Source organism: Opisthocomus hoazin, chromosome 17, assembly GCF_030867145.1.
Source record: "Opisthocomus hoazin isolate bOpiHoa1 chromosome 17, bOpiHoa1.hap1, whole genome shotgun sequence".
Taxonomy (NCBI): Eukaryota; Metazoa; Chordata; class Aves; order Opisthocomiformes; family Opisthocomidae; genus Opisthocomus; species Opisthocomus hoazin.
Window position 1 is genome coordinate 4,076,573 of NC_134430.1, and position 20,948 is coordinate 4,097,520.

Consider the following 20,948-nt stretch of genomic DNA (forward strand, 5'->3'; position numbering starts at 1 on the left):
AGGAAGCTCCAGCTGAACCCGAGGAAGAACTTCTTCCCTCTGAGGGTGACAGAGCCCTGGCCCAGGCTGCCCAGAGGGGCTGTGGAGTCTCCTTCTCTGGAGATATTCCAGCCCCGCCTGGACGCGGTGCTGTGCAGCCTGCTCTGGGTGACCCTGCTTGGGCAGGGGGTTGGGCTGGGTGACCCACAGAGGTCCCTTCCAGCCCCTGCCAGGCTGGGATTCTGTGAAATATATAGATATGTCTCTCGGCCACGGAGCGACCGTGCGGAAGAACCCGAAGGGCCCAAAGAACAAAGGTGGTGGTGGAGGGGGTGTCAGAAAGGACCATGGAAACGACTCGCAATGCCAGCAATGGCTGGAAATTCGGGGGGGCAGGAGGCTGAGGGCCGGGTGATGGCTGCGGATCGGCGACCATCGCCTCACGACTGGAAAATGAAGCGGGGGGGTCGGAGGATCCGGACTGCAGGCCTCGGCGGGGCCCGGAGGGAGGGAGAGGGGCGGGCGGGGGCCCCGGCCCCCGCCCGCCCCTCTCCCTCCCTCCGGGCCCCGCGGGGAGAACTCAGCTCCCGCCCGGCCCCAGCCCCGGCCCCGGCCCCGGCCCCGGCCCCTCCTCGCCCGCCGCTGCCCGCCTGACGCCTCCCCCCCGGCCGGCGCGGCCATGGCGGCGGAGCGGCTGCGCTGAAGGAGGCGGGAATGGCGGGTCCCGGCGCGGCCCTTCCGCGCCTGGCTTTGGCTTTGGCCGTTTTGGCGGCTTTGGTGGCCGTGAAGTATTACCGGGACGCTGAGGCAGCCCGGCAGCAGGTAACGGGGGAAGGGGGGAGGCGGGCCCTGAGGAGGGGAGGGAGGGGGGCATGAAATGGCGGGCGGAGGTGATGGCGGTCGTGGGGTTCGTGAGGGAGGTGGTGAGGCCGCGGGGGGGTGAGGGCGGCCATCGGGGTGAGTAGGGGGGTTTGCTGGGCTGAGGGGACCGCCACACGTCGGTGGGCGCCGGGGTTGAGGTGGCCGCTGGGGCTGAGGTGGTCGCTGCTGGGCTGAGGTGACCATAAGGCTTTGAGGTGACCACCAGGCATCAGTGGACACTGGGCTTCAGGTGGCCACCAGGCTTTGAGGGGACCACCAGGCATCAGTGGACACTGGGCTTGAGGTGGCCACCAGGCTTTGAGGGGACCACCAGGCATCAGTGGCCACTGGACCTGAGGTGACCACCAGGCTTGAGGGGACCACCAGGCATCAGTGACTGCTGGACACTGGGCTTGAGGTGGCCACCGGGCTCGAGGGGACCACCAGGTATCAGTGGCCACTGGGCTTTAGGTGGACATTGGGCTTTAGGTGGTCACCAGGCTCGAGGGGACCAGCAGGCTTTGAGGGGACCACCAGGTATCAGTCGCCACTGGGCTTTAGGTGGTCACCAGGCTTTTGAGGGGACCACCAGTTATCAGTGGTCACTGGGCTTTAGGTAGACACTGGGTTTGAGGTGACCACCAGGCTCGAGGGGACCACCAGGTATCAGTGGCTGCTGGGCTTTAGGTTGTCACCAGGCTTTGAGGTGACCACCAGGCAGCAGTGGCCACCAGGCATCAATGGCCACTGGAGGTTGAGGTGGCCCCTGGAGGCTGAGTCGACCACCAGGCGGTGGTGGTCACTGGGCTTGAGGTGGCCACTGCCAGGCTTGGGGAAGCACCAGGCATCGGTGGCCACTGGGGTTGAGGTGGCTGCTGGGGTTGAGGTGGCTGTGGCCAGGGTGAGATGACTGCCAGGCAGCGGTAGCAACTTGGGCTGAGGTGGTCACCAGGGTTGAGGCGACTGCCTGGTGTCAGTGGCCCACTGGGGTTGAGGTGGCCACTGCTGGGCTGAGGTGGCCGCCAGGGTTGAGATGGGCAGCAGAGTTGAGGTGACCACCAGTCATCAGTGGCTGCTGGAGGTGAGGTGGATGCTGCTGGGCTGCGGTGACCACCAGGCACCAGTGGCCACCAGGCTTGAGGCGGCCACCAGTCCTGAGGGGACCACCAGGCATTGGTGACCATGGGGGTTGAAGTGGCCACTGGGGGTCGAGGTGGCTGCTGCTGGGCAGAGGGGACTACCACACATTAATGGCTACTGAGGTTTAGGTGGCTGTGGCCAGGTTGAGGTGACCTCCAGGCATCGGTGGCTGCTGGGATTGAGGTTTTCCAGGAGAGATTGCTGGGGTTCAGGTGGCCACCGCCGGGCTGTGGTGACCACAAAGCCCTGGCAGCCACCACCAGGCTGCAGGGACAACAAAGCATCAGCGGACGTGGAGCTTGAGGTGGCCATCACCAGGCTGTGGGGACCACAAAGCTCTGGCATCCACCAGCCAGACTGTAGGCACCACCAGACATCAGTGGCCATGGAGTCTGAGGTGGCCACTGTGGAGCTGTGGTGGCCACAGCCGGGCTGAGGGAACCGTTGAGCTGTAGTACTCACCCCAGGCCAGTGGCTATCACCTCAAGGTAGCCACTGCCAGGCTGAAGTTCTGCAGAGCTGTGGTAGACACCAGGCTTGAGGTGACCAGGGGGATTGTGTTGGCCACCACCAGGCTGAAGCACCCACAGAGCCATGGTGACCACCAGGCACCAGCAGCGACCGTGTCCTTGAGGCCAGCTGCTCCTGCTGAAGGTGTCTTTCCCTCCTGCTGGGAAAAAGACCCCAAACTCTCAGATATTTGTAGGATTTTTTCATATTAAAAATGCAGGTCTTGTGCACCCTGACTTCTGCAGCAGCAAAAGGGTGGAGGACGTGAGCTGGAGAACGGGAGGGGTTTTGAAAGGGGGTTGTGGTTTTTTTTAAATGAGGCTGATGATTGGCGTTGGGCTTGATTGTGATCCGTGTCATTCGAATGACTCTGCGTGCTCTGGAGAAGGCATACCTGCCTGGGAGATCGTACTCCCCTGGCTCTTCGCTTCGGCGCGCGCCCTTGGACATCTGAAGCGGTTCACAGAGAAGAGCAGGCTTCATAATTCTCTAGTAAGAAAGACAAGGGTTTGTAAAGGACGCCTCTTTTCTTTGTCTCTTCTTGCATTGCAAAAAATGGGGGAAATGGCTCAAACCAATTAGAAGAATTCTTCTGGCAGGGACAGAAGGGTCGGGACCGTCCTTCGCGGGCTGGCTGAGAGGACCTCAGCCCTGCCTGACCACAGGCCAGGTCTTCTGGAGGCTTTGCTTCTCCTAGAACACGGGCAGACAGCTGTGACTGGGCGCTGCTGGAGAGGAGAACCAAACAGGAACAGCCCAAGGTTTTTATTTTTCCTTCGCCTTGCTGGAACATATGTCTTGTCTCTTGCTATGGAGATGTTTGTTTAGCCAAACAACCCACAAGCAGGTGGGAGAAGAAAACTCTTTGTGAAAACCACAGCTCTCCTCGTCTACATAAGGACTGAAAAAGCTCAGTCTTACTCCTCTGGCACCAACAGGGGAACTTTTTATTGCTCATAATCCCAGATTAGAAAGAAAAAAGAAAAAAACCACAAGCTCTGGAGAGCTTTCTTTGACATAAATGTTATCAGAAAGCGAAAGGCCAAGCCCTCTGATGTCTCTCTCCGCTTTTAAACATGATTTTTTTTTATGGTCCCTTTTGGCTGAGGGCAGCAGGACTGGTGCGTGCTCTGCAGAATTCTTTGTTCCTCCGCGGCTGGGGTCTGATCTCCGGCCGGGTGGGTCCCTGCGGCCCCAGTGCGGTCCTGGTGCGGTCGCGGTGCGGCTGAGGCTGCGCGGAGGGGCTCACGCGCTGCTGCCGCTGAGCCGCCCTGCTTTGGGAGCGCGGAAATGAAGGTTTCCAGAGGGAGTGGGGTTACGCAGACGTGCTGTGCCAGTGCTGCCCGGAGCGCGCCTTTGCTGGAGAAGTGGCTGTTTGAGCCAGCTCTGGGGACGGCAGCGTCGTCTGGAGCTTGCAGGAATGGGCAGCATCGTCTGGAGCAGGCAGGAGCGGGCAGCGTCGTCTGGAGCAGGCAGGAGCGGGCAGCATCGTCTGGAGCAGGCAGGAGCCCTTAGCAGGGAGGCTGCGTTCAGCCGGCTGCGGGCACGCCGATGAGACCTGTGCACTCACGTAAGCCGCCTGACCGCAAAGCTGCCATATCTCTGGCCACTTGCGGCTGTAGGAATAATTGTCTGATGGTTTTTCGTTGCTTCACCTCTGTGGAAGTGCAGGCTGAGGGGATGGCAGTGTGCTCTCAATTGGGATTGATTTCTGGATGCTGACGTCCGACACCAGGCACACGCGTTCCCCACTTCACGTTCTGCTGTCCTAGACGCAGTCAGAGATGTCCTTCTGTGGAGGGGGGGTGTAACTGGTTCTCTTTATGCCTTCAGCCCTGTTAGGTAAATGATCATGGCTTTCTCCTAATACTACAGCAGCAGGCAGTCTAACGAACTAAAAACTTTGTCGCTCGTTTGCCTCCCATCCCTTGAGGTCCATGTCTGTGAAGTGCAAAAAGAAGAGAGACTCCAAAAGATTCATCAGCAGGGAATCGCTGGTGCGCTGTGGAGAGGACTAGGAAATGGAGCGTCTCCTCCGAGCTCAGCAAACGTCCAGGACAGCCCCCTCTGCAGAGCAGGGAGCCGTCGTGGGCTCCCTGCGCGCTTCCCTGCGCCGCGAGCCGGCTCCCAGACAGCGAGCGGTCGCACGGGCCCTGACGAGGTGAATGCGTTACGTCCCGTGCACAAGCGCGTCTGGAGCCGGGAGGGGTGCTGAAGCCTGGCCCCAGGCTCCGTGACACGACCCTGGCACCGGGCTGTCAGGGAGCAGGGCAATGGCTCAGGAAAATGTTGTCATCTGTTTACAGGGCCATCCCCGTGCATTTGGGGAACAAAGGCTCGGTTTTGGCCCCTGGAACGTGGACAGTCTGGAGTGGATTGTTCCTGTGCGTAGATACAGAACCATCTTGTTCCTCCGTTCCTTTTTTGAGCTGTGTGGTCCCTGCACGCCCCCCTCCTTGTCTTTGCTCAGCCCTGTCTGCGTCCACATCTCTAGTTTGTATTCCAGGGTCTTTATTTCTGTCTGTCTGAGTCCTGAAACTGCCCTGGAAGGCTCTTAAGTGCTTTTGTTGCTGCAGTTGACAGGAGCAAAGCCTTCCAGGCTGCATTAGTGCTGCTTCAGGCTGGCAGGCAACAGATGGAAAATAAACTAGTTCAGGAGCTCTGGGGATGGTAATGGTGCTGCAGGCAACAGAGAATAAACACGGTTAAACAGCAGAATACAGAGTATTTATCCTTGCAGCTTCAGGCTTTTACGGGGGCGGCGGGGGAAGCTTCCCCAAATGATGGGTCACAGGGGATGTGCTGCAGGCTGGCTGGCGGTGATGGGGCTTGTCTGACTTGCTGTATGTCTCTCTTCCTCTCCCACCAACGTGGAGCTCTCTTCTTCTGCCTGCAAGTTGTCCCTTTCCCTTCAGTGCCGAGTGGAAGTGACTAGAAGCATCTAGAGCCTTTCTGGGGATGCTCCAAGGGAGACATTCCATTTCAGTGGTGTTTTTCACTGGATGATCTCCGTGTAGGCTTTGCAGAAGGAGAAACTGAGGCACGGGTGGCTGGGACCTTGCAGAAGTTTCTGGAGAAGACCGTGGGGTTTGCGGCTCCCCGATGTGCGGCCGAGTGAGCAGGCAGCACTCCCTGCGGAGCGAGGGGCTGAGACCCCCCGTCCAGGCCTGAGGCTGGAGGCTCGGCGGGGAACCTGGCTGGAGCAGGGCAGTGGTGTGTGGTGATGCTGGCGCGGATCGCAGCGCCAGTAGAAATGAAGTTGCTTTCTGCAGAGTTACAAGGGCTCCATTAATTTCCTCTGTTGTTTTGTAATGTGGATAGTCGTGTATTTGACTGCCTTTGTCTCACTGTGTCAGTTAATTACAGGAATCACGATCTCCAGGTGCGCTGAATATCTGCACGTTTCGGTCTAACTACCTGCAAGAGCTTGGAGATTTTTCTGACAAAAGACTTTAAGGCCGACTCTGAGCAAATGATTCAGTTTGAATTACTCAGCCAGATGTAGTTTTAATATGCTCATGCCAACAGTTCCTGGACACCGATCCCTGTTGTAAATAGCACCAAATCCTGCCAAGGGGCGTTAATCTTTTGATTTGATGGCTGTGTTTGTGTGCTGGAAAGAATGCAAATTAACTCTGAAGCTGAGAGTGGCCGGAGTGGATTTCTGCAAGACGTTGGAATGAAATCTCGCTTGCCTCTTCTTCCCCAACTAGGAGCTGGCACTGAAGTCTCTGGGAAGTGAGGGGCTCTTTCTCTTTTCTTCCCTGGACACAAACAACGATCTGTACCTCAGTCCAGAAGAGTTCAAGCCGATAGCTGAGAAGCTGACGGGTAGGTGTCTGTCTACCTTGCAGAGCTCTCTCCACACAGACCGAGCGAAAGTCAAAGATAATGCACTCAACAGGTTTTATTCATGTCTTTATTTTTTCTGGGTGCTGTTTTGGGTCTTATTTACACAAAGAGAGGGTGCTAAGCTCCACGTGTTTTTGAAAAGGCTTAAGCACTAGACATCACTTCCCAAAGTAGAGTTTTTGTAAGACGGAAGACCCCACTGCTGGCCTCACAAAGTACATGAGATACTTTGTCTGGAGCTTAAAGGGGATTTGGGATGGGGGACTGTAACAAACACAGCTCGGGCCGGGCTAGGCCAAAACTATCAACGAGTCGCAGCGCTTCATTCGTATGCTCCTCTGGCTGTGGCGGTCTCTCTCAGATAGCAGTTGTGAGAGATTGCGTTTGGAGACTCTGCCAGCATGTAGCAAATGTCTCTTGGTGGTGCCGAGCAGGAGGAAGCGTGGTGGTAATAACGTACAGGAGAGCGTACAGTGCAGTCGAAATGCAGACAGTTGTTTGCTGGTGCTGTAATGAATTGGCTACAGCATGTGTTCTGATCCCTCCTAGGTGAAATGAGACTGCTTAACTGAGCCGTGGGGCTTAGAGAGTCCTCTGCTAAAAGGAGGGCTTCCCTTCAATTTGTGCAGCTGAAGCTGGTCTCTGGGGTGGGTCTCAGTTCTGCCGCTGTGGCCTAGGGACAGCTGGGAAGCTCCCAGTGCTCCTGGATTTGCCAGGATAAATGTGTAAGCGCTTCACAATTGCTGAAAAGGGGAGGGAGGGGAAACAGCTGCTGACAGTCCTGTCCCTTTGTCTAGGGGTTGCTCCCATCTCAGAATTTGAAGAGGAGGAGACGCCTGATCCGAGCGGGGAGACGTTGTCCATTGTGGCTAAATTTCAGCCTTTGGTCATGGAAACAATGACAAAGAGCAAAGACGGTTTCTTGGGAGTAGGTATCATGCAGGATGTGTACGGCCAGAAACTGTGGTATAAACACGTCCTGTGGGCTGGTAACCTCAGCTGGAAGAAGTGCTAGCGTGTTGGGAGGGGGGGATGGTCTCGCTGGAGCCCGTGGGATTTGCTTTGACGAGCAGAGCGCTGCTTTCTGCAGCGTTTCATTGTTTTCAGTGCACTCAGCAGCACTGTGCCCCAATTAACACACCCTTCCTGGGAAGCTAGAAGCAAACGTTAGAGATGGCTCTCGTGGAGCCGAGTCCAGAAGCGGTGGTGTTACGCGGTGTGTTCCCCTCTCTCCCGTTTCCTATTACTCACGTCGCTGAAAGCTGACAGAACAATTTGGTGGTGTTTGGGGTGGTAGGAAGAATTTAAAACGCGATACATTTTTTTTTCCCCTTCTCCAAAGCCCGCTTACATCCAGCAGCACTACTGCACGTTGGACGAGTCTGGTCTAGGCTCTGATAGTGTCTTTTGTTCACAGATTTCTCACGTCGCTCTGTCTGGGCTGAGGAATTGGACTGCCCCAGCAGCCCCTATGAGCGTGATGCTCGCCAGGCAGTTTAAAGCCTTTCTTCCTCCGAAGAATAAACTGGATCTTGGGGATCCGTGGTGGATAATTCCTAGTGAATTGAACATCTTCACTGGGTATCTTTCCAACAACAGATTTTACCCTCCGCCTCCCAAGGGCAAAGAGGTGAGATACGAAACTCAATTTCTATATACTTGAGAGGCAGTTTGTAGAAATGTTCCGCCTTATAGCCCAGATGACTCACAGGAATCCCTAGAGGGAGAAGGCTATTGCATGATGTCTCCCTGGACTTTCTAAGGGAGCAAAACGGCTGCAGCATACAGCCAGGAGCACCGTCTCAGAAACTGGAGGTAGAACTGAGAGCAAGCAAAAGCTCTGGGTGTCTGCCATGGCCAGATGAGGCCGAGTTGAGGAGCTTTGTCTTGCTTTGCTTAAGTCTTTGGGTGGGTTTTTAGGCTGGTCTTTCCTGGCCAGGGAGGGGAGAGGGTTGTTCAGAAAGCACTTGTATGAAGTGATCGTGCCTCGTGGAACAGTTGCCAAGTGCCACCCCGGAGGGGAGCGTTCCATTGACAAGTGAAACGATGTGTACACATAGCTGGTAAAGCCAGGCGTGTGTAGCGCTCTCCCCCGGGGTGCCCGGGTGGGCGTTAGCGATCACACGGTTGATACACCTCCGCAGCCTGGTGTGCTTATTGATCGCATACCCACTCGTTCAAAGTCTTAAGTAGTATTGATGGAGGCAGCCTCGTAGATCAGTTTACCGTGCTCAGACATTCAGCCGACTGGGATGATGGAAACTTGCAAACAATGGGAATAGTGTGGATGATGGATTTATTTTTAAAAGCAGTCTCTTGCTTTATCTCCTTGTTTTGTGATTAGGTAGGTCTCCGAGCTAATTTTTAAGTCATAGCAGTTCTCTTGCCTTCCTGATTTGGTGGGGAGTTACTTTGGAGCTACAGCTGACCTGCAGTGGGGGAACTGTTCTCATTTTTGCTCTCTTACAATCCTTTCCCTAGATCATAATCCACAGGCTTTTGAGCATGTTCCACCCACGCCCCTTCGTCAAAACCCGCTTCGCTCCCCAAGGAGCTGTGGCATGCATCCAAGCCATCAGCACCTTCTACTACACCATAGCGTTCAGGTAAGGCCACGGGTCCGAGGTGTTAGAGGAGGGCTTGGGGGCACTTCTGAATTTGTCCCATGTCTCGGGGGAGTGGAGAAGGCTGCTCTGAGCCTGTGGCAGAGAGTGTGCGTGTCATTGCATGTGCAGTTGTGTTCCCAAGCAAGACCAGACGTGTCCTGGCTGGGAGGGAGGCAAAGCAGTTTGAGGAAGAGGTGGTTCACAGCCCACCCTTGCCCCCGTGTGTGATGCTTTGCTGACGCCTGAAGAGGGCCCCCCGTGGTCCCAGGGTCGCTGAGTCCCTGGTGAGGCTGGGGCTGTCGCCCAGATGCAGGACAGCGGCCGTTCTCCATTACCCTTGGTTTGGAGCTATCCCTGGCTGAAAGGGGAGAGTCTGATCAGCAAGAAATTCGTTAGATTTTGGTTAACTGGGGGCATGGAGTGCCATTCCAAAGGGGAGAGTCTGGGGAGTTGTTCTCTTGTTACTTGAGAGTGTTACATACAGCTTTTATTTGCCTGATCAAGCTGGCTGGAACGCTGAGGGGGTCTTAGTCTGTTCCTGTGTTTCAAGGAATGGTAATTCATCCTTTCTGGATGGACACTTAGTGCCCAGTTCCGAAAGGATGATCCTGACCCAGGGGATCTGCTGCAGTCTTTTACTCTCTTCACTGTGTGACATGAAAAGCTTTTTGAACTGATCCTCTCTGCCCCAATTTAGCTTCATAATTTCTGGTGCCTGGAGATAACTTCTCCCTGCTGTCATCCGCAGTGCATGATCCATTCTCTGCTCCCGGCACTGCAGCTGATGGCTCCTTTCTCATTTCAGGATCCACGCTGAGTTTCAGCTGAATGAGCCACCAGACTTCCCCTTCTGGTTTTCCCCAGGCCAGTTCACTGGTTACATCGTCCTCTCCAAGGATTCTTCCCACGTCCGAGAGTTTAAGCTCTTTGTCCCTAACAACAGGTACAGTGGTTCCTCTCTCTTCCTGGGTGCTGAACAGACTTGAGGATTGTTATAAATGAGGCCCAGTGGAACCCAGGCGCTCTGGGATCCTGTCCTGTGCAGGACTGGGGGCCGTGCTTGGGGGGAGGCTGGTGGGCTCTGTATATGAAGACAGGAGTGCAGTGACAGCCCTGTCGCTTGCGGTAGGTGGGCATCCTGTCCTGTGCCGGGAAGGCCGATCTGCAGTTGGAGCTTTGGGCAGGCTAGTTCTGCTGTTTGCTTATCTGTTTTCCCCACACATCCTTCTCTGCCGACGGTCATCGTGGTCGTCACGTCCTCAATTCTGCAGATACAGTTGCTCCCTAAACTGTTTCTGATGCAATTTTTTTCTGGAATCGCTGTTTATCAACAGGTCTGGGGGGCATCTGGCTTGGAAGAGGCAGGGAAGGACGGAGGAGAAGCAGGGTGGAGGTTGCTGGGGACGTGGAACACGGGGCTGGGGGTTGTTGTCCTTTTACAACCTGGCTGCAGCTGGCACGTGCTTCAGCTGAGCGTCCGAGCCTGTGCTGTCCTGTGCCAAACCACTTTAGAGGGAGCTACACCTTAAATTCCCCATCCCTGTGTGTCTTCCCATGTGTGTCTTCCAAGACACACAGGGATGGGGAATTTAAGTTGTCCTGATACTGTCCTGGAGACAGGCAGCAGCCTCTTCGTTAGTAGCACTGCTGCAAGCACTGCTCCCCTTGACGTGTCGCAGCAGGCCCTGGCAGATGTCAGATGCCTGCTGCTGGCCGCAGAAGGGTCCTTGGGTGCCTGTGATGGATGAGCTCATGCTTTTCAGCTGAGTCCCTGGAAAATCTGAGTGAATTGAGCTCTGCAGTTGTCTGTAAAACTGGCAAATGCATCTCTACTGGTCTCTGAGGATCCCTGACCCATTTCGGGGTCTGATTCACTCACCAGTAACTGTTCCTTGGAGGATGGGGAGAGACAGGGGCTGGAGAGCAGCCCCTGGCAATCCCAGTGCCTGGCCTCAAGCACCGAAGTTCAGCAAAGCCTGATGCTCTCACTTCAACATATTTTTTGCTTGGTGTTTCACAGGTTAAGGTTCTGCGTGCATAGCTTTGCACTAGCTCATTCCTGCTCTCTGGCAAGCAGCTGGAAGCATTTCAGGGGAGAGAGGCTTCAAATCTCTTTGCTCACGACGGCTGGAGTGATAATTCTATTATAACATTACGCTGGCGACTCAATCCCTATGGCTCTGTCAGCACATTTGTTACAGCAAGCAGACACTTACGGCTCTGCCAGCAACTCCTTACAAAAGCCTTTTGCTTCCAAAAAAACACTTTTAAAAGTTCAGCAGGATCAGAATGTGCAAGTCAAGTGCTGGGAAGGAAGAGGGAGCAAAGACACCTCACTCTTCCTTACTTTGACAGTACTCAAAGGCGTGAGTGCGTTTGCCCAGCGTGTTGGGTGGGTGTCTGGGCCCCTGATCCGGGAGGGAGCTGGTGTTGCTGGTCTTGTGCAGGGAACAGGGTGATCTCCAGGGGGCCAGAGGCTCTGGGCTTCGGTGCTGACCCTGCAAGAGGAGCATTGGATGTTCTCATTTGTTTGGGGTTTGCCATACACACCTTTAGCCTTGGGCGACTCTGACCATGTGGGGTTCGCCTTGCAGGTCTCTGAACGTCGATATGGAGTGGCTGTATGGGGCGAGTGAAAGCAGCAACATGGAAGTGGATATCGGTTACCTGCCTCAGGTCTGTAGCCGCTCTCGGTCCTCTGTGTGCATGCAGCATCTCAGCAGGGATTTACTCTGCCGTGGCCCTGAGCTGTATAACCTCAGTTATCCCAGTTCATTAGAGCTTTCTGTTGAACTTTTCAATATAATGATATAATCTCTGTTGATCTGTGTATGTCGTCTGCAGCGGCGTGGCTCCCTGTTGCCAGTTCTTGTGGTGGGTTTTTTTTTCCCTCTGTGTGAGTTGAATCCTAAGCTCCTGGGGTCGTGTGACTTTTTCCATTTTTAAAAGGAGGTGTGGGGGGGAGATCAGGAGCTGAACCCAGGCTCTGAGCCCAGAGGGGTGTATGAACAACAGTGTCTAAATTTAGAAACTGCATGAGGTTATTCCTCTATTTTGTGGTAACCCCAGCTTTTAGGACGGGAATCATGAGTCAGGATTTTGAATGCCTGAATTTAACAGTCCCATTTTCTCCTTAACTACAACCATGTTTCTTTTTAATTGCCAAAAGTCAGGAAAAGAGGCTTACAGAATGATTTCAGATGTACCAGAACAGGGAACTAAAGGGAAGCTCCTGAAGAGCTTTCCCTGTTGCACCCTCTTGTGGCTGGCCAGGAGCTGGGTAGCGGCCGTGCTGGTGGCCTGAGCAAGAGCTGCTGACTAGCCCAGCAGGTCCCAGTGATTTTAAGAATCTGGTGTCACACAGCCAAAAATCTCCACTGTGAAGGTGGGAACACAGAGTGAACAGGTCTCAGGCATTTCCAATCTAGTGAGCGCAGTCAGACAGTAACTGAAGGAAATGAAGTTGCTTTCCTGCTATTTCCAAATAAAACACATTTGCAACTGCTAAAGTGCAGCTCCGGGAGACAACAGATCAAGCTGTATCTCCATTAGAAGCTGCACAGTTTTATTTTGCATCTTTATCCTGTCCCGGAGTATGGAAAAAACAGGAGTGGGATGTCTGCAATGTCCAACTCTCAGCCTGTTCTCCTGCAGATGGAGCTGGAATCAACAGGGCCTTCAATCCCCTCTGTGATCCATGACGAGAATGGGAATGTGATTGACAGCAGGGATCCCTCAGGGGAGCCCATTCAGTTTGTGTTCGAAGAGATAACCTGGCAGCAAGAAATCCCCTGGGAAGAGGCAGCCCAGAAGCTGGAAGTGGCCATGTATCCCTTTAAGAAGGTGAGGAAGGGGCCGGGCTCTTCGTTGGCGCGTTTATTTGGGGCAGGTCATCTTCGCTGAGATGTCCAGCCACCTGGAGGACCAGCAGAAACCAGAGGCCACAACCTGATGAGCATTCAGAGCAGTGTGAGGGAATACAGCAGCCCTGAAAGGCCGTTTGGGGTCGCACAGCAGCACAGGCAGGAGCAGAGCCGAGATGTGGTGTGTCCCAGGCTGGTATTGCAAATGTAGGCTCATCCTTCCTTCCTCTTATCAGTAGCTGCCGATGCAGTTTGTGAGTGAAGCAGGTAATCGCGCTGCTTACAAATGGTTTTCCTCTGGCGTTGCTTTTGCACCGTTCAGCTACCTTTGGACCCAGCTTTCCTTATCAGCAGAAAACACACAATCTGCCTGCGCCTCCGCATCCTGCAGCGAGACACAAATTGATAGCGTTGGGTGACCCACACTATACAACATGCCAGTAGCCTGTGGAGCAGATGGCTGCTGCCTGTCACTGCTTCCTTGGCTGAAGGGACCCGTTTCAGCGGCTGCCTCCTTGTGCCTGAGCTTACAAACGTCCCTTTGGGCTGCCAAGATGTTCATGAAGTTCCCTTCATTTGAGCAGTTGGAACAGTCTCTTGCAGGGTCCCTCACAGCCAGTTTTTAGACCGTTTCGGTGAGGTTTTGTCATAAATATCTCAAGGCCGGATTTCCCAGGCTGCTGAGGTGTGTTTGCAGCGAGCCTGCCTGCGGCTGTGCAGATGCTCTCTGCAGTGTGTGAAGGTGGGGCTCTGCGGGTGCCAGTGGCAGCCCGCATGCTGTGAGGGGCTCACTGCAGCCTCTCCAGGAGATGAAGTTGCCCTGGGGACTGCACCACCATTGTCATTTGCTTTATTCCGCAGGAGCTACTGCAGATTGAAGTCTGTGCGCGTCGCCTGTGGGGTGTGGCAGGTCTGGTTCCTTCAGACCCTGCTCGTATTTGAGACGGGCTGTTCTTTCTTTGTTTCTCAAGCTATCTCTCTGCCTCCAGGTTTCCTATCTTCCCTTCACACAAGCTTTTGAGAGAGCAAAAGCAGAAAAGAAGCTGGTGCACTCGATCCTGCTGTGGGGTGCCCTGGACGACCAGTCCTGCTGAGGTGAGGATGCTCCCCACGTGGCTGGAGGAATGATGTGCCTCGTGCAGGCTCTGAGAAGAGCCGGGGGTCAGGGAGCTGGTCACAAGCCAGCGGCAGATGTTGTGTTACTCATTTTGGCCCTGAAGATGCTGAATAGAAAAGGGCTGGAAGTGAGGAATTAACTGATCAGAGCTGAGGTCTGCAGCGGTAGGATCAGATCTATTTGAGACAAGCCCTAGACCAACTCGCTGGTTCAGGTGCCTTTGTTGAGGTGCAGGCATGGGTCTGGTCTTTTTCTTTTCCTCTCTCAGTCTGCTTGGGTAGAGGCAGCATCTGCAGAGTGAGAGGGGACCTTAGAAACGCCTCTAAATATCTGCAGGATGGGTGTCAGGAGGACGGGGACAGACACTTTACAATGGTGCCCAGTGACAGGACAAGGGGCAACGGGCACAGACTGAAGCAGAGAAAGCACCAGCTGAACCCGAGGAAGAACTTCTTCCCTCTGAGGGTGATGGAGCCCTGGCCCAGGCTGCCCAGGGAGGTTGTGGATTCTGCTTTCTTTAGAGATATTCAAAACCCGCCTGAACAAGCTCCTGTGCAGCCTGCTCTGGGTGACCCTGCTTCGGCAGGGGATTGGGCTGGGTGACCCACAGAGGGCCCTTCCAACCCCTGCCAGTCTGGGATTCTGTGAGAGGGACACTGCTCTCTGCTTTGTCCCTCACACCTGCACAGGAGAAGCCAGAGCCAGATGTGAGCTTGGGGTTCTCCTGAAGTGTAGCTCTTTCCCCCAGCCCCACACCTGAGAACTTGCATGCCACATTGAGCAGGAGTGATGGGTGGGAGAGGGGCAGTATCTTTAGTCATGTCTGCCCTTAAAAACTCTCCCGCATGTATGGGCTCTGCTCAGCGTGAACAGCAAGAGGCACTCAGGGTGGATCTGCAGGGCCTGATCCTTCCCTAAATGCACCACACCAGTCAGCCTCCCTGGCAAGCTTGTGCTGGTCCTTCTGTTGGCTTGCAAGTGGCTGAGGTCTGCTCTGGTGAGTTGTCTTTCCCAGCAGCACACATGGGAAACAGTGAGCTGTGGAAAGCTGCCAACAAAAGAGAAAAAAGACAATGGGCCGGGCTGGGGGGAGCCTGAGCCAGCTGCCCCAGCAAGCAGAGTGCTGGCATCACGGTGGCATCGGACATGGCAACAGTCAGCTCAGGAACCACAGCAAACCACTGTCTGCTTCTCTTCCTGTACCAGGTTCAGGGCGAACTCTCCGGGAGACCGTCCTGGAAAGTTCGCCCATCCTCGCCCTGCTGAACGAGAGTTTCATTAGCAGTTGGTCACTGGTGAAGGAGCTGGAAGAGCTGCAGGTGAGTGTCGCAGCCGTGTCTGCCGCCTTTGCATTCGGCACCGGTGAACGCAGACGGTGCTTGGCACGGGGGTGCCAGCAGGAGGGGGGAGCTCGCGCCTGTGCCAGTGGGGGATTTCAGTTCCAAGCTCTCCACATCCTAGCGATTGCGGGGGCCAAGCCAACAGCAGATGGAGGCAGGCTAAGAAAATGGCACAATGACCCCCTTCGCTCTGCCGTGGTGCTAAGTTTAAAAGCTAAAGCAGACGCTTCACTGTGAGATGGCCCTGCCCAAGGCCATTTGTGCCATCAGCAAACTGACTTCTCTGTAACCCTGGGAGCAACCAAATACTGCCTGAACCCTGAGTCTTCCGATGGCACCTTTCCCCGCTTAGGAGCCTGTCTCTGGGCCTGTGCTGTCAGCTGGGGTCGGTCACAGAGCTGGAGACTCTGGGAAAAGCTGGGATCAGACTGTTGGTGTGCCTGGGAACTGCCAGTGATGGGGTGATTGTATTGTTTGGGGAGAAAATCTGCGGTTGATATGTGAGGGAGACTGACTGAAAGGGAATAGTAAAGCAGATCACAACAATGGAAGCAGTTACCACCGTGGTGCAAAGCAGCTCTTCGGTCGCGCCCTTCCTCCTGTGTTCAGTGTACTCCTCCTGCGCCGTTCTGCTGGTTTTGGGGTGTGCAACAGGTTTCTTTGGGGTCTCCTTACAGAGCAACAGAGAGAATGAGTTCTACAGCAAGCTGGCTGACCTGCACCTGGAGAAATACAACTTCCCCGTGGAGATGATCATCTGCCTCCCCAACGGCACAGTGGTACGTTCCTTACCCCTTCAGCTGGGCTTGGCTCTTCCCATTGGAATGTGTTCTCCTCGGGGTCATCTGCAGACCCTGAAGCGAGTGTCCGCTGCCCCAACCATTCCCTGACTCCTGGAGCCTTTGTGGGGCCGTAGTCCCTCACGGGGCTGTGCTCTCAGGGGTGCTTTGGCAGACAGACAGCAGCTCTACCAAGAAACCTTTAACAAATGTCTTCTTATTCAGAGACAGAACAACAGCAGCTCTGGGCGGGACGGGGAATCAGTCAGACTTGAACCAAATGTCTGCCTGTGATTCCTCACTGTCCCTGGCTGGACTCAATGACCTTTGGGAAGCCATCGTAACTTGTTTCCTGCACCCATTGTCCCTTGTGCTCATGCTTTGGAGAAAATCTCTCCTTATCAGCACCTTCTAGCATGTTTATCTTTCTCTTAATTCCCCAAGTTTGTCACAGTGGATCAGCCATTAGCAAGTCCACACGCTTCAGCTCTGCTGTGCTCCCCACCAGCCCTCCCGCCTTGGCTTTGAAGAAGGAGAGCGGTTCCTGACACCTGACAGAGCAGCGCTTTGCTGTGTGTCGGCGGCCGGGCTGTCCCCAGTGGAGCATCCTGCCAGGACTAAGCTGAGTGTGCCCCACGCTTCCCAGATACTCGCTAGTAACATGTGCAGTGACTCCTTGCTGTCTGTGCAGCGGCTGCCCTCCAGCTGGGGCTGGGGGCTGGCGAGCGGCCTCACAGAATCACAGAATCCCAGCATGGCAGGGGCTGGCAGGGACCTCTGTGGGTCACCCAGCCCAACCTCCTGCCCAAGCAGGGTCACCCAGAGCAGGCTGCACAGGACCTTGTCCAGCAGGGGCTTGAATATCTCCAGAGAAGGAGACTCCACAGCCCCTCTGGGCAGCCTGGGCCAGGGCTCCGTCACCCTCAGAGGGAAGAAGTTCTTCCTCGGGTTCAGCTGGAGCTTCCTCTGCTTCCGTTTGTGCCCGTTGCCCCTTGTCCTGTCGCTGGGCACCACTGAAAAGAGCTTGGCCCCATCCTCCTGACCCCCACCCTGCAGATATTTATCAGCATTTCTAAGGTCCCCTCTCAGCCTTCTCTTCTCCAGGCTGAACAAGCCCAGCTCCCTCAGCCTCTCCTCGTAAGAGAGATGCTCCAGTCCTCTCCTCATCCTCGCAGCCCTCCGCTGGACTCTCTCCAGCAGCTCCTCATCTTTCCTGAGCTGGGCAGCCCAGAACTGCACACAGCACTGCAGATGGGGCCTCACTAGGGCAGCGTAGAGGGGGAGGAGAACCTCCCCCGACCTGCTGGCCACACTCTTCTTGATGCACCCCAGGATCCCATTGGCTTTCTTGGCAGCCAGGGCACGCTGCTGGCTCATGGTTAACCTGTCGTCCACCAGGACACCCAGGTCCCTCTCCGCAGAGCTGCTCTCCAGCAGGTCCACCCCAAGCCTGTACTGATGCCCGGGGTTGTTCCTCCCCAGGTGCAGGACCCTGCATTTGCCTTTGCAGCGCAGCCTGGCGAGGTTGCCGAGTTCAGTGGCCGCACGTCCCCCTTGCCCAGCGCCGCGGGGGAGCGGAAGGCACAGCAGCGTCTGAAGCTCAGGTGCTGGTTTTGCTGCTGCGCTGGGCTGAGAGCACGCACCCCAGCAGCCAGCGTGGTCAGGCTGCCGTCGCCCCAGCCCTTGCTCAGAGCCAGGTTTTACGCCTGCGTGATTTTTCCCAAATTGCCTTCATCTTCTTCTTAAGCTAAGGGAGGGGTCAGCATTCTTGAGGGAAGAAACAGACCCTTGTCTTTCACCCATCTTTCTCTGACTGTAAAACGCAAACCTGAATGCTGGGTGCTGAATTAGCATTTGCAAATTATTAGAGATTCTGTAAGAGTTGTTCCAGTCTTGTCACCTGAGGCCAAGGCAGTGGATGGGGAATTCTTCTGGCCTTTAAAGTCTCCTCCTCTGTTTTCTTTCCCAGATTCACCATATCAATGCTAACTACTTCCTGGACATTACTTCTATGAAGCCTGAAGATGTTGAAAGTAGCATCTTTAGTTTCTCAACCAATTTTGAAGACCCTTCAACTGCAACTTACCTCCAGTTCCTGAAGGAAGGACTGCAAAGAGCAAAACCATACCTGCAGACCTAAAAGCAAAGGCACCCCAATACGCCACAGAAATGGCCAAAGACTTCAGAGGTCTATTTTGATTACAGCAGTTATTCCTTATCTTCATGCCAGACGTTGATGTTAGGGTGCGGACAGTGCCAGGACTGGGGCTTTGCTCTGGATGTTGGCTTCGGGCGAAGTTTCAAGTGATACCAGTTTACGTAACCTGCCCTTTTGTGTTCAGGCAAATTTTTACAGGAGTGAAAATACTTGAATCCGTAAACATTCTCGGCGCATACGCCTTGCTTTGCCACCCACCCTCGTGTTTTTCCAGCACCTGCTCAGACTCTGTGATGAAACTCGTGTAACGGCTGTACCAGGCATCACCCGGAAGCCCTGATCTCGAGGACTGGACTGTGTGTTGCGTCCCGGAGAACAGCATCGCTGTTACGACCCAACACTCGTGCTGAGCGCCTGTGCCCCGTGGGAAGGCGCAGAGTCCAGCGCGGGCGGGAAGCTCCCTCCTGGCAGCCGCTGTCCTCCATGCCTGCTCGCCAGCGGCAGCTCTGAGCTGCCCTGTGGCTTGGGTGCCGGCTCTTCACGATGGCGTTTATTGACAGCAGTGGCAACCGGTGCATAACGGGACTGTAGCTGGTAGTGTGTCGACATGGAAGCAGGAGGTGCAAACTGGAGGCTTGTGCTCTGGAGTAGCCTCCTCCCAGCACCCTGTGTGACGTGGTGCGAGAGCAGGCCCACTGACTCGGGTTCTGAGGGAGGTGCTGAGGTTGACACGGTGAAATTAGGAACGGAGATCAGGGTGCAGGGGCGCGGTGCAGCTCAGAGGCATCAGGTGGGGATTAACTCGGGGGGATCAGGGGCCAGAGCCCGTGAGCTCCACCAGTGCCGTACGTGCGCTCCAGGCTGCAGGACAGGGCAGTGAGCAGTGCCCCGGCCCCGTTCAGCCCAGGGCCGCTCCCCCCATCGGCTTTGAGAGCTTTGTTCTCCCAGTGTCTCCTCGGAGTTGGTGAAATGCTCCGTCCGTGTTTGCGTTGAGCTCCCAAGTCGCGCTGAACGGTGACCCGTGATGAAGTTCCCTTCGGGAACGGGAGGTTCAGCATTGTCCTGAGAGGATTAACTGGTTGAGAACTGAGCAGTTTTAAAAGCCAGCAGTACTAGAAAAGTGTTCAGGAGATTTTTCCAAAGAAGTTGCTCAGACAGAATGCCATTGTCCCTTCTCCTGCTCTGTACCAATGCCTGGCTGCAGAGTGAGTGTGATCTGGAGAAGGAAAGGTTAAATGGAACGGGTTTTAGAGCATAGTCCTGAGAGTGAGGAGACAAAGCATCTTCCGTAGATGGCTGCAAACAGCCGTGGCCGTTGATGCTTTTTCTGCTCTCTGAAGCACAATTTTGTCGGACCAAATCAAACAGGGGAAAGCCATGTTTTTGGAAGAGGTATTTTCACTCCTGGGCTCCAGGACCTGGCAGGAGCCTGGGAGTGGTGATTGCCCTGTCCCCTCCCTGCCCCAGCCCTCCTGTCTGTATCCGTGGCTGGAGACCGAGCTTAGATGGACCTCTGGGCTGAGCCAGTGTAGCTTCACTAATTGCTCTAGTGAGATTAATTACCCCAGGATGTTACTCAGTATCGGCTTTATAACTATGCATCAGCTCTGCACTTTCTCGCACTCCAAGGGGTCTGCAGTAACGACAGGCGTGGATCTGGCAGCGCTTTCAGCTGCGGAAAGTGCCAGAGCCTCCAGGCAGCGTTGGAGACCGAGCTCCTGTCGCAGCTGCGGTCCTGTCCCTTCAGGGGACTTCAGTCCTGTCCCGTAGGGGGCTTTGGCCTGAGCAGGGAGCAGCAGAAGAGACCGAGTGCCTGGCCCCGGCTCCTTGGGAGGGCAGCTGCAGTGTACGTCCGCCCTTTTGGCTTTTCCAGAGCCAAAGGTGTTTTTGCTGCACCTTTCCCGAGCCCCTCGGTCAGGGCCTTCAGATTGGGAAGTGGTGCCTGGCCGTTGGGCATGGGAAGCGCAGCGCAATCCGTTTGTTTTCCCTCCCACCGGTTTCGCAGCAGAAGGGGCTGGAGAGGGCAGTGGCCGAGCAGGCAGGCATTGCGGTGCTTTTCTGTCTCGGAAGGCGAACGGGCCCTGCAGAGCCCCTCTGCCCCGCGCTCGCTGGGGCTCCGCACGGCCGCATCGCTCCATTGCCCCTGCGGACACAGGGCTCCCCGGCAGCACCATCACCGCTCACGCCAAGCCTGGGCCATCCCCGGCCCGGTTCTTCCAGTGTCACCGAAAATCCGGGAATAAAACCTCGTAACACCAATGTAGTGGTTTTATTCCTGGATTTTCGGTGACACCGGGGTGAGGGGGCTGGAGGACCCCAAACTGGGGGGTGCCGGAGCAGCCGGGGGGACGCGACCGTGCGCCCCGCTCTCGGCAGAGCTGCTGCACTGGCCTCCCCGGGCGGGAGCCGTGGCCTGAAGCTGTGACCGATCCCCGGCCGAGTTTGTTGTCCGTCGGGGAGTTGTTTTCTCCGGGTTCGTGGTGCCTCGGCGGGAGGAGGCGCCGCTTCCCCCCCCCCGCCCCGCGCTTCGTGACGCCCTGGCCTGAAACCCGCGGCGGGCCAGGGCCGATGTTCGCCAGCGAGGGGCCGGGAGGGGGGAGCGGCCCCGCGCGGTTCGGTGCCGCCTGGGCCGCCGGGCCCGGCTGTAGCCGCACTCGTTAAAGCCGTCCCACCGCCCTCGGCCTCCCGCAGTCCTTGTCGCCTCCGGGGCGGGGGGGGAGGAGGGGGGAGGCCTCACAGGCCG

The 20,948-nt window shown here is 55.8% G+C and overlaps 1 protein-coding gene across 1 annotated transcript; it reads left to right on the forward strand.

Annotated features, from left to right (window-relative positions):
- Positions 1 to 602: 602 nt before the first annotated feature.
- SELENON (selenoprotein N) lies at positions 603 to 20,881 on the forward strand. The gene is made up of 12 exons (XM_075438100.1): positions 603 to 801; positions 6,204 to 6,321; positions 7,140 to 7,270; positions 7,760 to 7,972; positions 8,824 to 8,948; positions 9,754 to 9,891; positions 11,543 to 11,624; positions 12,603 to 12,791; positions 13,801 to 13,906; positions 15,135 to 15,247; positions 15,946 to 16,047; positions 18,017 to 20,881. The coding sequence occupies exons 1-12, from the start codon at positions 694 to 696 to the stop codon at positions 18,185 to 18,187; spliced, it is 1,596 nt and encodes a 531-aa protein (XP_075294215.1). The 5' UTR covers positions 603 to 693; the 3' UTR covers positions 18,188 to 20,881.
- The last annotated feature ends 67 nt before the right edge of the window (positions 20,882 to 20,948 follow it).